Source organism: Cryptotermes secundus, unplaced genomic scaffold, assembly GCF_002891405.2.
Source record: "Cryptotermes secundus unplaced genomic scaffold, Csec_1.0 scaffold304, whole genome shotgun sequence".
NCBI lineage: Eukaryota > Metazoa > Arthropoda > Insecta > Blattodea > Kalotermitidae > Cryptotermes > Cryptotermes secundus.
The window spans coordinates 3,071,365-3,086,553 of record NW_019721521.1 but is presented as its reverse complement, the minus strand read 5'-3'; the positions used below and the strand labels follow the sequence as shown (position 1 = coordinate 3,086,553).

Below are 15,189 nucleotides of genomic sequence, written 5' to 3'. Positions count from 1 at the left end.
GTTACCGCTGAGGGGTGGGAGGGGAGCGCTGACTCACCCGCCGCGTCCCTGCTGGTGTGGGGGTGGGCTCGGATTTCGCAACATGTCACAATATATATATATATATATATATATATTAACACAAGTGTTTTGTACTGTACAGATATAGACCCAGACCTGTCGACGTGGAAATGTACACGTTAGTAGTGTCTTATGACGAGTCATATGACTCTAAACATGTTTTGTTGTTTGTAATAAAACATATCTTGGTTGTTTAGTATAGAGTCCTCAATACCCACTTTCGTTGAAATGTATTCAGTTGTTTATAAGATGCAGCTTGTGGATTGATTAATTTTATGCACTTTGCGAAAGTAATACGGTAAAAGATATGTCAGATCCGAGGTTTTCACGGCGGTGACTATGAAGAATACCGTTTTCTGGGATGTGGCGCCGTGTAGATCTTATGTTAACCGACGTTTCGGAGGAACGTATCGCGTAATCCGCGAGGGAGGAACCAGCGTGAACAGGTCGTTGCAGACTGCAGCCACCTGCTGACGCTTGTTCCTCGCCCGCGGATTTTTCTACCCTGAAGATGGAGGCGATACTTTCCTCCGAAAAGTCAGTTCACATAAGATCTACACGGCGCCACATCGAAGAAGACGGCATTCTTCTGTAAAAGTTAATTTAATGTTCAATAATAAACATTTACAGTGGAAAATAGTATTTTATTTAACATCTGAATGTCGTAACGTGTGTTTTAAGCACCTTGCAGTTCTGTGTCTTGTACAAATAAGATGACGCATGGAGCAGTGTGCAGAGGATAACTTCTCTTTGTAAACCGGCTGAATCAGGAGGAACGAGGACAAATATACTTATCTGTCAAGGTGTCTGTGAATGTTAGCAATTAACGGCCATCAGCTATATTTAGTAAGTATGCCGAGAGAACAGGTAGTTAACCTCCATAATGCAAGCATAAAACAGTCTCAAGCTCGCAAGCTGAAGAGTGGACGGAGGTCGCAATAGTCCTATAGTCAGAACCGAGATGTGGAAATTTTAGCTCTCGTAGGGCTGAAATGTTTGACTGATGGACAAGCTATTGATGTTTCAGAATTAATAAAGCGCTATTAAAATAACTGGAACACAAATTTGACAATAATATACCTGCTTTCACTGTAATTTAAAAGCATACTTTCACCGAAATACAAGAAGTGAAAATTCTCACAACTTTCAGGCTGCTCTGACCAATTATTCCCACAGGGAATATTGTTCATCTGGTACAGTAATTAACAGTAATAAAAGTGATGATGATGATTGTATAATAATTAAATTATATTTTATTATTTATATGCCGCATCAACAGCTACAAGGCCAACTACAGACACAACACAGTGCAGATTATGGACAAACACAACATAAAGACAATAGCTACATAACAATAATAACGTCACGTATTGGAGGTGTGTATGACTGTTAGATGGGGTTTGGATGGGATGTTTGGATTTATTGCACTTATACACTCAACTCGTAAGTACAAGTAATGCAGCCCTGCCGCTAATCTCCGAAGTTTACAATTCACTGCTGCAGACACTATGGTTCTCAGTCTTCACTAGTCGTATCCTGGTAACGGATTTCAACACAGTAATTATACCAGTCTCACTATAACTGTAGCACACATGAAGTCTTCTTTGCACTGCCGCGCTCTTGCAGCTCAACTAACTCATTGATGTCATTGCTCAATTATCTGCGAATGCCGTCTCAAGAGACTCCATCAATTATTATTCAGCTGGCCTGGGATCCTCGTTATATAGCCTGGTGGCGGCCCCAACAGAAAACGCTGTTTTCTAACAGCCCCTTCATTGTTGCCTACGTATTCGTTGCGGCGGGAACCTATTTACCGAGTCGTTGCCTGGCAATGAACGTCTACTCTGGTTCCCGTATTCCGTCTTTTAGACCTCGCCATAATAATAATAATAATAATAATAATAATAATAATAATTCGGTTTTAAAGAGCCAAATAGCCTGAACGCCAGTGTTAATCTAATCACAAACAAAACAAAGACTCAAAGACAAAAACCAGCCAACATGTACCATTTAGTCAATAACGATTTAATTGGTGCCACCTCGACAGCCATGATGCAATAAGAAGATATATATACAAAACATACATTAATACTGGGCAAAGGAATATTTTAGTAATTAATAATTAAGAGTAAAAGGTAAAAAGATAAGTTGTCCCTGCACTTAACTAATTAAGCACTAGGCCACGAAGACGTACGGTGGAGTGGATGTGTTGACACACGTTTTCTTGACCTCGGCACTAGCTGGAGGTGAGTGGTCAGCTTCACGCACTGGCCGCTTTACCGCCTGGTACCCATTTTATAGGAGGCTGGGTGAGCCCTAGAGCCGGTCTGAACGAGATGGAGAAGAGAAAATCCTTGGCCCTGCCGGGACTCGAACTCCGACCCCTTGGTCGTCCAACCTGTAGCCAGTCGCTATACCGACTGCGCTATCGCGGCCCTTAATAATAAAAAATACAGGTTATAAAACATGTTTAAGAAACAGAATTTTTGTTCCAAATACTTCTGTATCCTTACAATCCACATTAGCAGCTGAAGCGAATAATACACGTAATAATACGATTGAATTGCTGAATGTTGATAGAAGTTACAAATCTTAAGGTTTGTGTAACTTTAATTTCAAGGATCTTTAAGATGTATGCCAGTCACCCTTAGAAAACTGAGTAAAACCCGAAAATTGCCCATGTTACTCGGTATATGATGTCTAGGATTTTGACGTTTCAGTGACCATAGCACGTATTTAGTTTGGTCGTCATGTCACCCTGAGTGCACTAGGATGGTGTGAAAATTGCATTCCTGCTAGAATACCACACTAGTTCTCGTGGTACAGAACTTGGGAAGTTGATGTTCTTTTCTCTGTGGACAGCAGCTCTCTATATTATAATTCCATTTTAAATGTTCGTGTCATAAAGACGGGAAAACAATGTCCTGCGGACCTGAAGCGTTTTCCAGCATATGCAGTCAGACCAGTGGCGATATTAAGATGATCATATTGATAATATACTAATAATAATAATAATAATAATAATAATAATAATATAATAATTTGTTTTAATTTCTTTATGTATTGTATACGTGTATATTATAGAGATAGAATTTTAATGAAAATAAAGTGAAAATAAAAACATTCATTTTGATGGAAATTCAAGTTTCTGCGTCCCTAAGAGGTGCATGTACTTACTGTTTTAATTTAAACGCAAATTCCAGCAAATAGATGTAATAAAAATTGAGTGGGCCCTACTCCGTTTTCTGTTCAGTACATTTCCCTTCGGAATACCAATAAGAGTTCAGTAAGTCCTATGTGAATTAATTATTGATAGGCTGGTGCAAGACCTGTGTATTTTGGTACATGTCTATACTGTATACAAGAAATCCTGGGAAGAACAGATCGCTTATGTTCCTTGATACGACACGGACCGCATAGAAAATCGACACGTCCAACAATTCTTCTATAATTTCGTATGTATTCATTGCCTCGGTAACTATTTTACCGAGCCGTTGCCTAGCAACGTTGCGGTAATACATATAGACACGGACTTATGGGAGGTATTTCTGAAGTACGCCATACAGATGGGCTCACGTGCCGTGATATACATATCAAGTTTCGATTGGTTCAGCCATTCAACAGTTGATAAGGGGGGGACACACTCACAGACAGCGTGGAAATCGCATAAAGCTACTTTTATTTTTTCGAAAATAAGGAAAGTAGGTTAATAACGGTAATGACGACGTAAGTAGCAGCAGTAGTGATAACTGTAGTAAAAGTAATAGACATGTAAAGATACTTTTGAAGAGAATTTTATAGATGGTTATAATATGCTATGAAGCGAGTGTGGTGTTTCTTGTGTAAATTTCCAAAAACACTTTCCTTACCGAAAACTCTAATATTGCTGATGTTCTTGCGCCTTGGTAACCCCTGCGTAATGGTTGCACGCGTTGTCAACACAATTGTAATCAAGACTTTATTTTCGTTATCTTCTGATGAAACATCCAGGGGAGCCTGTGATCGCTGCGGGGTTCTCGCTCTTCTCAGAAGATGATAACGTCCGCCCCACGGTGACACGTGGCATTGTGACCCTCGCGTCGAATCCTATGGCCATGTTGCAGACAACTTGCTGCGTCCAGTCAGGTGCAAGCGGGGGCGCCTTATTCAGGTATACCGGCGACCTGGTGGGCCTCATCTCCTGCAACATTATGGATACCAGCACGGGGGCCCTATTTCCGCGCATCAACATGGCTGTACCAGCGAGTGTATTGGCCCAACCTCTGAATGACTTCTTGCGTTCAGGCGGTAAGCGGCAATGTCTGTAGCCTATTTGTTTAAAACCGAGGTGGCCGGAAATACCTAGGTAACCACTTCTGACTTGCCCCGCGTTTCTAGTAAAACAAAATGTAGGGGCGTGTACTTCAGCACATGCCAAATGCGAAGTTTTAAGACCTTACTTACCTCATTAATATATTTTTCTGTTAAAAATTAGAGCTGCCTCCAGTTTAGATTATATGGGAATATTCCGTTTTTATGTTTATCTCCTACATAAGTATCTGTGTTACATAGCATAATACTTACCGGTATTGGTTTATTTGCTGTTAGGTCCTCGTTGGTGTTTAAGAAATTTATCTGCTTGAATTTTAATCATCTGTACCCTTTGGTCTGTATTATATCTTTGTCTCATCTACGTTTTTAAAGGTCGATAGACGGCGTCCTATATTTGATTTTATATTTGTAGTATTTATAGTTGTTCTTTTTAGAATTAGACTCAGTGTTCCAGCTTGGAGCCACCCTTTTTTGGACTCTGGCCGTTATATTATGCGCGGCCATAAGTGTAAGGTATCATGTATGTGTATTTTTAAATTTTTGTTTTGACTCCTGCACATAGATTATATTCTGTTTGATTTATATATCGCGCCTATTGTTGGTTCTGGTGTTCAGAGAAAGACAGGGACTAGCTCTGTCGATTGGGCCTACTGAGCAGGATTTTGCCTGAGGACGGAGACAGTTCTGTCTCTGAAAAGTTACTTTAAAAAATACGACGATGGATATTGTCCAAACAACACGTGATGTGTTGATGGAATCTGATTTTGTAGTTTCCACGTGCCGTAGGCACGTGTGCTCCTGCCATTATATTGGCATCATTTTCTGTATGACATGTCACGTGGTCATCGTGGGAGCCACCTTAGACGCAGACCTCAGTTAAAAAAAGATGAACTTCGGAGCAGTTTTTATATTTGGCCAGTACTAACGGAAATTAGTTTCGGCCTACAGCTTTTAGTGTAGAGTCCCAATATCAAATGTTTTTCAGATCCTTTCAGTTGTTTCGGAGATGACATACTGACAGTCATAAGATCCACACTGTGTTCATTTTATGTACATTACCGGACGTGGATTCGCACGTAGAAATAAACAACGGCATTACGAGGGTCGTACTGGAAGTCATGAGCAGCAATTTTTTTTGTAAAATAACATGCTTTATAATTGACAAACCAAATACACCACCTCACTCTACAGACCTTTCTTTATTTTTCCACATAATCGCCACTACTTTGTACACATTTCTTCCAACGTTCTGGGAGTTTGAAAATTCCCCTTCTGTAAAATTCCGTTCCAGCCATCCGAAGACACTGACGCACTGTCTTCTGAATTCAGAGTGCTTATGGAAGTGTGTGCATGGGTGCAAGCAGTGTTCGAAGATGGGCGAAACATTTTAAAGATGGGAACACCAGCATCGAAGATGAGCCTCGATGCGGTCGTCCTCGAACAGCCTCAACTGAACGCAATAAGGAAAGAGTGGATGAGATCATTCAAGATGACAGGCGCGTGACTGTGGACACAAAGCCCGAAAACTTGGAATAGGGCATAGTGCAGTACGAGAGAGGATTGAAGGCTTGGACTATAGGAAAGTTTGTGCTCCTTGGGTCCCGCGGTTGACCGAAGACCACAAAGGTCACATTGGAAGCAATTGCAAAGATGGGGTGGGAAGTTCTTCCACACCCCTCCTATAGCCCTGATCTGGCACCCTCCGACTACCATCTTTTCGGATTTGTGAAGGATCAGCTGCGTGGACAACGTTTTGAGACAAGGGAGGCAATTCAGAAAGCAGAGCGTCAGTGTCTTCGGAAGGCTGGAACGGAATTTTACAGAAGGGGAATTTTCAAACTCCCAGAACGCTACAAGAAATGTGCACAAAGAAGTGGCGATTATGTGGAAAAATAAAGAAAGGTCTGTAGATTGAGGTGGTGTATTTGGTTTGTCAATAATAAAGCATGTTACTTTACAAAAAATTGTTGCTCGTGACTTTCAGTACGACCGTCGTACATCAGTTTTAAAAATCTATGTAAAATAAGTTTTCAAACATTGGGTTGTTAGTAAAGGTAAAGTTGTCCCTGTGCTGAACTAATTAAGCACTGCACCATGAAGGCGTATGGGGGACTGGATGTATAGATCCACATTTTTTTACCTCGGCACTAGTTAGAGCTGAGTGGTCAGTTTGACGGCCCGGCCGCTTTACCGCCGGTACCCTTTGGATGGGAGGTTGGGTGAACTCCAGAGCCGGTTAATACGACGTGGAAAAGAGAAAAGTCTTGACCCTGCCGGGACTCGAAGTCCGACCCTTCGGTCGTCCAGCCCGTAGCCAGTTGCTATACCGACTACGCTATCCCGGGTTGGTTTGTTAGTAACTGTTTTAATTATTTAATTAGTTGAATTTATTTATTTAGTTAACTATTGAATTAAATAGGTCCTTACCGTGTAACATTATTTTTTTATGTGGAGAACGAAATTCAAAGGCACAATTCAATTCAGTTGCTTTATCTGAGTGCTTACCTACAGCTAGTGCTAGTGCTCACTTATAACAGGCGAGCACTGATGACGATGACAATGACGACGACGACTATTGTGACAACGTGTAGGCAAATGAATAATGAAATAATGTATATCACGTGGTATTAATGCATTTTGTTGATACCATTTTTAACATTTCAGACGTAACGTTTCTGTCTGGTATGGAAAGCAAGGACCCAGAAGTACAGAGGCTTTGGAAACTCCAGAGTACGATCAGCAAGCTGTAAGAAACGTGGACAATGAGAGGGGCGTGCTTTTAAAATATTAACCACCAGTTAGCATGCTAAACTGCAGAATTTTTGTTAGTCTGCCTTCCAGAATAGGAAAACAGCTATTGAAGCCACCTGGAGCAGTGCACTTGCTTTGTAATGTCTGATCCAGGGCACCGTCTTCATGTCTGAAATTTGTGTGTAGACCTACCGGTTTGGCCATATCGGCTCCACTACACCACTGTGTTAGCCTTGAAATAAGTCTCTGCAGTTCCAGGATAAATAAATGACATACATCGTTATATTTGTTACTTGATCGTAATTTTACGTTATTAAAAGTAAAATTGTATGATAAATTCCACGAAATGTATGTTTCGCTTTAAATTGAGAGGTCAGAAATTAAACAATCTACAAGTTCTTGCATTTCCATTGTATATGAATCCTGTAATGTAAGTACTTCTAACATTTTCCCTTGAACTAGATTTAGTAGTAGTGATGTATTATTGAAATTGAATCATTCTTTTTTAAAGGAAAATATGTTCAGTAACAATTTGTATTTTTTTTTTCTGTGGCGCTACATCCCCAATTTTGGCCTAGGCCTACCTCCATGAAACTCTCCGTTTCACTTCGGTTTACTAGATCTTAAACATTCGGTAGGACTCCTTGGGCGGGTGATCAGCTCGTCGCAAGGCCTCTACCCGTAGACAAACACAGAAAAATGCACACAAACATCCATGCCCTGAGTGGGATTCAAACCCACGATCCCGGCTTCCGAGCGAGCGAAGACAGTGCATGCCTTAGACCGCTCGGCTACCGTGACCGGCAACAATTTGTATTAACCAACTTTAATATCCGAGACTGACTTATCGTTACAAAGCTTTATTCTCAAAACTATCTACACAAGCCTGAAACAATATATTGTGACGTGACGAATTGAAAGCCGGAATTTGTAGAAGCGGCCATTGCTAGGCAGCAGCACAGGCGGCGACGGATACGCACGCAATAACAGAATATCTGTCTAAAGCAGTGTCAAAGTCAAAGTCATATTGCGACTGACGGTCAGTCGGTCAGCAAGTCTTGGTGTCAAGCCCCATCTTGGTCTCATGACCAGATATTTATGCTGTTTGACAGTTACGGTCTTGTTTTTTGTGGGCGCCCTCTCAGACGAGGACGGGTCTGTCTTTTGTATATGCTGCTGGCCTTTGCCAGCGCAGTCTTTCTCGGGTCTGAGTCCCTTGGGTCTCATGACCATATTTTACAGTCACAGATTTGAGAGTCCAAGTCCAAGTCACATTGGGAGTCTGAGTCCGAGTCTCATTTTACGACCGACGGTCAGTCGGCTAGTCTTGGCGTAAAGCACCCATCCGGGGCTTGCGACCAGATATTTATTGCTGGTGACAGTTACCGTCTTGTTTTTTGTGGGCGCCCTCTCAGAGGAGAGGACGGGTCTGTCTTTTGTATATGCTATTGGTCCATGCCAGCGCAGTCTTTCTCGGGTCTCAGACCCTTGGTACTCGAGACCATATATTACTCTCTCAAATTTGAGACTTCCCTTTTCGTCGCCTCCTAGGACTCGCAGGGTCATGGTGGAGGTATTCGAACCCGCCTCAACATTGAGAGTCTGAGTCTGAGTCTGAGTCTGAGTCTCATTTTACGACCGACGGTCAGTCGGCCAGTCTGTCTTGGAATGAAGCACCCATCTGGAGCTTGCGACCAGATCCTTATTACTGGTGACAGTTACGGTCAGGTTTTTTTGTGGGCGCCCTCTCTGGCGGGAGGCCGGGTCTTTCAAATCTGTACTTTTATAACCTGGTTCCGGACGGAGTAGAGAGCACCTTCTCCCAGGGTTCGATTTTACGTGTTACCTCGTTACGCTCGTTACCTCGGAAATGTACAGTAGTATTATTATCGCTCCGAAGTGAACGGAGAAGTTCATGGAGGTAGGCCTAGGCCCACTGGGGCTGTAGTGCCAAGAAAAAAAAAATATTATCGCTATTTCAACAATTCGTTGCCACGGCTATTCCTACGCAACGGTCTTTTGGTATTCCATTTGTCGCTGTGGAAACTCAACAATTTTCGTGTATTCGTTGTCACCGTTGCGTAGTGAAGATTTTAACAGACTGAGAATTTGCGTGTGCTGTAGTGATTTGTAAAGTGTGGAGATTAGAGAGAGCATTATAATTATTTGTGGTTACGAGTTTTAAGTGTTCAGTATATCAACTAAAACCACCTGCCTATTCACTAAGACCTCTAACAGATCATCCTCAGGTAAGTATCCACATGAAAGTCTACAGTCGTAAACGATTTTATTATTAATTCTACGTTGTGCTGTAACTTGCGTTTTTATTTCGATAACTCTACAGTGCACCCAGGATCAAAGTTTAATGAATGAATGTACAAGGGGTGGGCCCTCTTGGTCCTTGTACCGCGACCACAGTGATCTATTGTGCCTCCCCTTTTTATTATCCCCTCAACAATCCTGCGCTTCAAATGAAGTGCAGGATTTTGTACGTAGGGACGTCGAAATAGTCACTTGGTTCCATAACATATTGACCCAAGTGCCCTAATCTTAAATAAGCTAAGGCCTCACATTAGCACAGGATATGAGTGGCTGTCTCATTTTCTTCTTGACACCTCTCACAAGTTGGACTATTACTTAGTCCAGTGTTCCGCAACCGGTGTGCCGTCACAAGGTGAGAGGTGTGACGCGAACTTTTACCTATTGTAAGAAATGAATTGTCGAATTTTATTCGTTTTATTTTATCCCAGTTACCGTGTTTCTCTGGTGGCACAGAATGTAATATGAAATGTGTCTGAAATTTACGAAAGTTGCAAAGATGAAGAAATCACAATCCCGAGCGCAAAACAGAGTATTTATACACTATGTGATGACTTTCGTCTGCATGATGATGCTATGTGAAATGACTGTTCAGTATACCTGCTACAATAATAAATTAATAACTTGTTCTAAAATAAGTTTATTTGAAAACTCCAGGCTTTGACCTTCTACATCACCATCTACCAGCTTCTTCGTGTATCATTTAATCTTTCGCCTTATGCAGCCTTCGCAGTCATCTGATTTGGTAGTTTGACGAAAGATGTCAGTAGTCAGCAGTAAGTGTGCTGACACATGTTAAAGATAGTTATATGACAACTGTGTAGGTAGCTAACAAAGTAAGGGGGTACGGAAATTACTGTGCTTGTTAGGAATTCGGAGAAATTTGAATGGTTGGGAAATGTTAATGCGTATAGTGAAGTAGAGCTTCATTTTTTTAAAAGTTGTGTAGTTTCTTCCATATATCGAGGAAGTAATGCCGTGACTGCCGAAATCTATTCTTCTTTTAATATAAACTGGATATATATAGAAAGACAGAGTAAACAGATGTTACAGAGGTGTGTAAAAGTGTGAATTCAACGTACGTTTTGAATTAATTATATAAAAATTATCGTTCTTGTTCTTGTAGTTTATGATCAGTTCTTTAGTGATTTAGATTTGGCACAGTATAAAGCATTTACGCCTATAATCGCAATTCAGAATTAGGTTATGCACAATTAAGAAATGCTCTGACTAATTCGTGAGTGCCGTATTTGTAACATAGTTTCTGATGCAAAACAGTAACCGCTTTTGCATCTTTAGTATATTACTATGTTACCAATTGTATTCATAAGTAAAGTATTGTAGAAATGGTAGCAGGTCTCCCATTTCATCACACCATTCACTTAATGCAACAACCCCCATTTGTAAATATTTGTACATTTTTAACATCACCTAAAAAGATTACTGGGAATAAATATTAGTATAGTCATTGGCGGCTCCTCAAGAAGGTCTCACAGCTCCATGAGTAAGTAAGTTCACTGAAAATCATTGATTCAGATCCATCATGACATCTACCGTGATTACAGATGTGCTGTGCTGAAAATTGAGATGCTGGAAAGGACAGATGAAAGGTGGAAAAGTCTGAAGTTAGAATATTTGCTTATATGAACTGTAACAACATAACCACAATATAACCTTTATATACCTCAATTGATACTCAGTTACCATGGCTGGAAATGGTGCCCCTCGTTTTATACTTCAGCCATGTGTTTATATTCCAACTAATGATTATAGGAAGTGGCAGGTGTGGAGGGAAGAGGCAGTTTGAGCTAACATAGGAGAAGCCAGTTGTGTGGAAGAGTGTGATTGGACCCATGAGCTTTTATCAAAGTCTGTTAAAGGTAGTAACTTTTAATGGCTCTGAAATTTCAGTTATAGGTTCATGGGCTTAGTGTCAGATACATTAGACTAATCTGGCAGTCACCTAGTGACAGATGTAGACTGGATAACCCTGGCTTGAGCAAGGGTTTTTCATTTGTCCACCATGTCCAAACCAACTGGGGGCCACCCAGTTTCATTTCTGGATTTGTCAGGTGTTCTTTCTGCTGTGGGTGAAGTAAGTGGAATGTGAAGCTCATCACTCAGTTCCATCTAGGGTTCACTTCTCCATATGTCATCATGGATTTACTTTTCAATTTACACCACATCTAGTAACCTCTTCTAAGGACACTACAGTCCATTATGATCCTTGGTTTTCTTTTATGATTCCTTTCTATTGGTCCCTGTCGTTTTAACTTTCATCTCCAATTTGTAATGTTCATTGTCTGCAGTCTTCTTCAGCTGAATCCAGCCACCTGATAACAGGTCTGCCTACTTATCAAGTACCCTCTGGTTTATGTAAACTTAAAACTTCCTCAAAGGGTTTTACTCCTGCATTCCAAAAAGATGTCCCAACCATCCTACTTTGATCACTTTCACTATATGTGGTACATTATATAGTTCATAAAGCTCATGGTTATACCTTGGTCTCCATATACCATTTTCTTTAATTGGGTCATAAATTCTTAATATCCTTTCAGAGATTCAGAGCATGTTTTCATCTGTCCTTATGAGGGGCCAGCTTTCACTTCCATAGTAAATGTAGGCCTTGCAAGCATATTATATAGAGGACCAGATCTAGTAACTGTGAGTATAATTTGGGGAAAATTGAAGCAGTAGGTTCAGCATCCTTTCATGTTTCTCTTCCCTGTATTTATTTGGCACCCTTCTTCCAGTTGTGTTGCAAAATGGCACGTTGTTCTTTTACTGAATAATAGTGCCAGTTTCTAGAACCACACAAAATAACCCCAATTCAAACATAGCCTACCATGATGGTAACTCGATGTATGTACTTAAAGCTGAGATGCTTAAAGGGACAAGGACAAATAAGGTAGAAGAGACCTGTTATGATTTGTACCAAGATGAATGTTAAGAACCTAACCTAACATGATACTTATCATTTATGATGGCTCCTGTTCCTGAATGTATTGAAATAAATCTACATTTGGTCCTTGAGAAAACTTAATGTGACCTACAAGTAATGTTTGCAGTCTAACTACTATGCTGTGTTTCAGTCATAGGTTGTAGATAGAAGTTGGACCCCTTGGATGCATATATAGAGAGTTGCATGAGCAAGCACACTGATACAAGATCGACACAATCTGTGGATGCATTCCCATGATAATTAAGTGTATACAGGGTTCAAGAATCCCACTCATCTTTTTGTAGTGAGCGAAATATCAAGGCTGATGAGTGGAAAAACCATTGACATTTTCATTGATGTTCTCTCTTTCTCTTTCTTTTCATCTAGCCATAGATATCAGACAATAAATGATATATTTATTTATGTTATATAATATAAGGGGGCACTTTGTTACAAACTGGAAAGTAACAGGTTCAATTCCCGATGTCATTGAATTTTTCAGTTGACCTAATTCTTCCAGCTGCACTATGGCCCTGAGGTCGACTCAGGCTCTAACAGAAATGAGTACCAGGAATGTTCCTGGGGGTAAAGAGTGGCAAGTGCATAAGGCTGATGACGTTATTGCCATCCGTGAGCCTATTGTCTAGAAAATGTGGGGTCCTTGACATCCCACAATCCTATGGGCCTCCACAGCCTGTTACAGCGATAGCTTTACCTTTATATAATACCATAGGAGAACTTATGAATATATATGTGTGTGTGTGTTATCAAACTGTGTATGTTACACAGGTGTACCTGTGCCACCAGAGTTAAAAGTGTAACTTAATTTGATGTTTTAATGAAAAAGAAAGGAATGAGATTGAAGTATGAAAGAGGTTAATGGAAGGAAGAAAGGGGATGAAGGATGAAGAAGTCAAAGAAATTATTCCTCTTGAATTTCATGGGCTTTTTCACTTGTTATATATAATAAAAGGGACAGAATATTCTATTGTATGTTATGTGATGGCAAGTAGGCTGGTGGTCTTCCTAACCTGTTGCCTAATGGGGGTTTCATTGACAGATGTGAACCTAATAAAACCAAATTTCACATGGTTCTAAAAATTCAACCATCACACACTGATGAAGATGTATTTATACAGCTGCACCTTTTTTCTCTGTCTTAAGGCACCAGTCAAGATAACCAGTTTCAGTCTTCACCATCAGTAAGAAGAAAATGGGGCTGCTGAAGAAACTTTGGCTTGTCCTGTGGAAAAACCTTATAATTCGCAGAAGGCACTGGATTTTGACTTCAATTGAAATAGTGATTCCAGTTTTGCTTTTCATTGTTGTTGCTGTAGTTCGATCAGAAATTGGTCCATCTGATGATGTATTACATCCAATGCAATATTATGACATTTGGACTGAAGACACAATTATTGAACAGAGCATGACCAGTTTATCAGACACATCATTACTGCTGTATGCACCACACAATAATTTTACTAAAAGAATGATGACTGTTGTTTCGTCTCGGTTGAAGAAACAAGGTGAGTAGGTCTGGGTTGTGTTATGATACACACTTTTTAACTTTTAATGAAATGTGTTTACAGTCATTGAATAGTGTTTTGTTTTGCCTGTTATAACATGACAGTGATGGACATAAATTCCTGGTACATGCTGCTAAACATAAGCTTAATAGATAAACCCAGGTCGACTGACAACATTATTGAATGAAAGTGACTGTACACACCAGTGTAAACCCCTCCTCCTCATGATCCCTGAAATTATCAGTAGGATTGCTGGATTCATGATTCATTTTTACGTAGATTATTTAATGGATCTGTTTCAACTGCAGACATGTAGCATCAAATGAGATGACAAGAGTGATGTGTAGATAAGGATGTGAAAGAAGGCAATGAAGTCCCAGTTTAAGGGGAAACTGAGATTCAAGCCATATACTCTTCAAATACGAATATTTGTGTCAAATATTGAACACATGTTCATTCCATTGAATTTCCATAGCACTGCATTGGTACTAATGATTTAGCATGGCCTTAATTTAAGTGATATTCCAGTGAATGGCCTTTCCTTTCTAGCTAAAGTTTTTCTACTGATATTTGTTTTATTCACACTCATTCTGTATAGAACATAATATCGTTTGGCTCTTTCATGCCCATTATTTCTTTTTCATCTTTCATGTGTTTCACATATATGAGATAATAGGGCCCTGAATGGAATTAGAAAGGAAGACAATCGATTTTTCATATTTATCTGCCCATGTCAATATAAGCTTTTGCCTTTTTCAGTTTGTTGGTGAATAGTGCTAGTGAAACTATAACACATGGGCCATGAATATTGGGTAACAAATTGTTAACCTTAGGTGAAATTTATGTTATGTGTAGATCTTGGTGCCATTATTTGTGTTTCAGGTTCTCTTGGATTTGAGAGTGAAGATGAGTTAATTAACTACTATGAATCATTGAATGATACGCACCGGGACATATATGCAGTTATTTTTGAAGGTTTGCCAACAGATGGAGATCCAGGCCATTTAAAGTATAAGATCCGGTTATCAGATCCGAAAGTACAGACTTCGCTGATATTTGATGAATTTCAATCAAATGGACCTGGTTTTTCAGGTACTATGAATTTTGAAATATGTAATACATACATACATACATACATATACATTTGCGTTTCAGATTATTCACAAATGTGCACAGGCACAGAATATAAAACATGTCAACAAGCCAACAAGACATTGGAAGCATGTACATTCACAAACAAAATCACTAGCATATATAATCCATACTTGTCAAAAAAAACAC

General features: G+C 40.0%; 2 protein-coding genes across 6 annotated transcripts in view; both read left to right on the top strand.

Moving 5' to 3' along the window:
- LOC111875441 (peroxisomal leader peptide-processing protease) overlaps positions 1 to 7,715 on the top strand; it is a 192,904-nt gene extending 185,189 nt beyond the window's left edge. For 2 of the 3 annotated variants that reach the window (XM_023871694.2, XM_023871693.2), the window contains 2 exons: positions 4,051 to 4,347; positions 7,036 to 7,714. In XM_023871694.2, coding sequence (XP_023727462.1) covers positions 4,051 to 4,347; positions 7,036 to 7,121 — 383 coding nt within the window. In that variant the 3' untranslated portion in view covers positions 7,122 to 7,714. Of the gene's footprint in view, positions 1 to 4,050; positions 4,348 to 7,035 lie in introns of all 3 variants that reach the window. The other variant, XM_023871695.2, reaches the window with a different exon arrangement.
- A 2,543-nt stretch (positions 7,716 to 10,258) lies between these two features.
- The window catches only part of LOC111875446 (ATP-binding cassette sub-family A member 2), a 59,400-nt gene continuing 54,469 nt past the window's right edge, over positions 10,259 to 15,189 (top strand). For all 3 annotated transcript variants that reach the window (XM_023871701.2, XM_033755821.1, XM_033755820.1), the window contains exons 1-3: positions 10,259 to 10,496; positions 13,547 to 13,908; positions 14,791 to 15,000. In XM_023871701.2, coding sequence (XP_023727469.1) covers positions 13,596 to 13,908; positions 14,791 to 15,000 — 523 coding nt within the window. In that variant the 5' untranslated portion in view covers positions 10,259 to 10,496; positions 13,547 to 13,595. The remainder of the gene's footprint in view (positions 10,497 to 13,546; positions 13,909 to 14,790; positions 15,001 to 15,189) is intronic.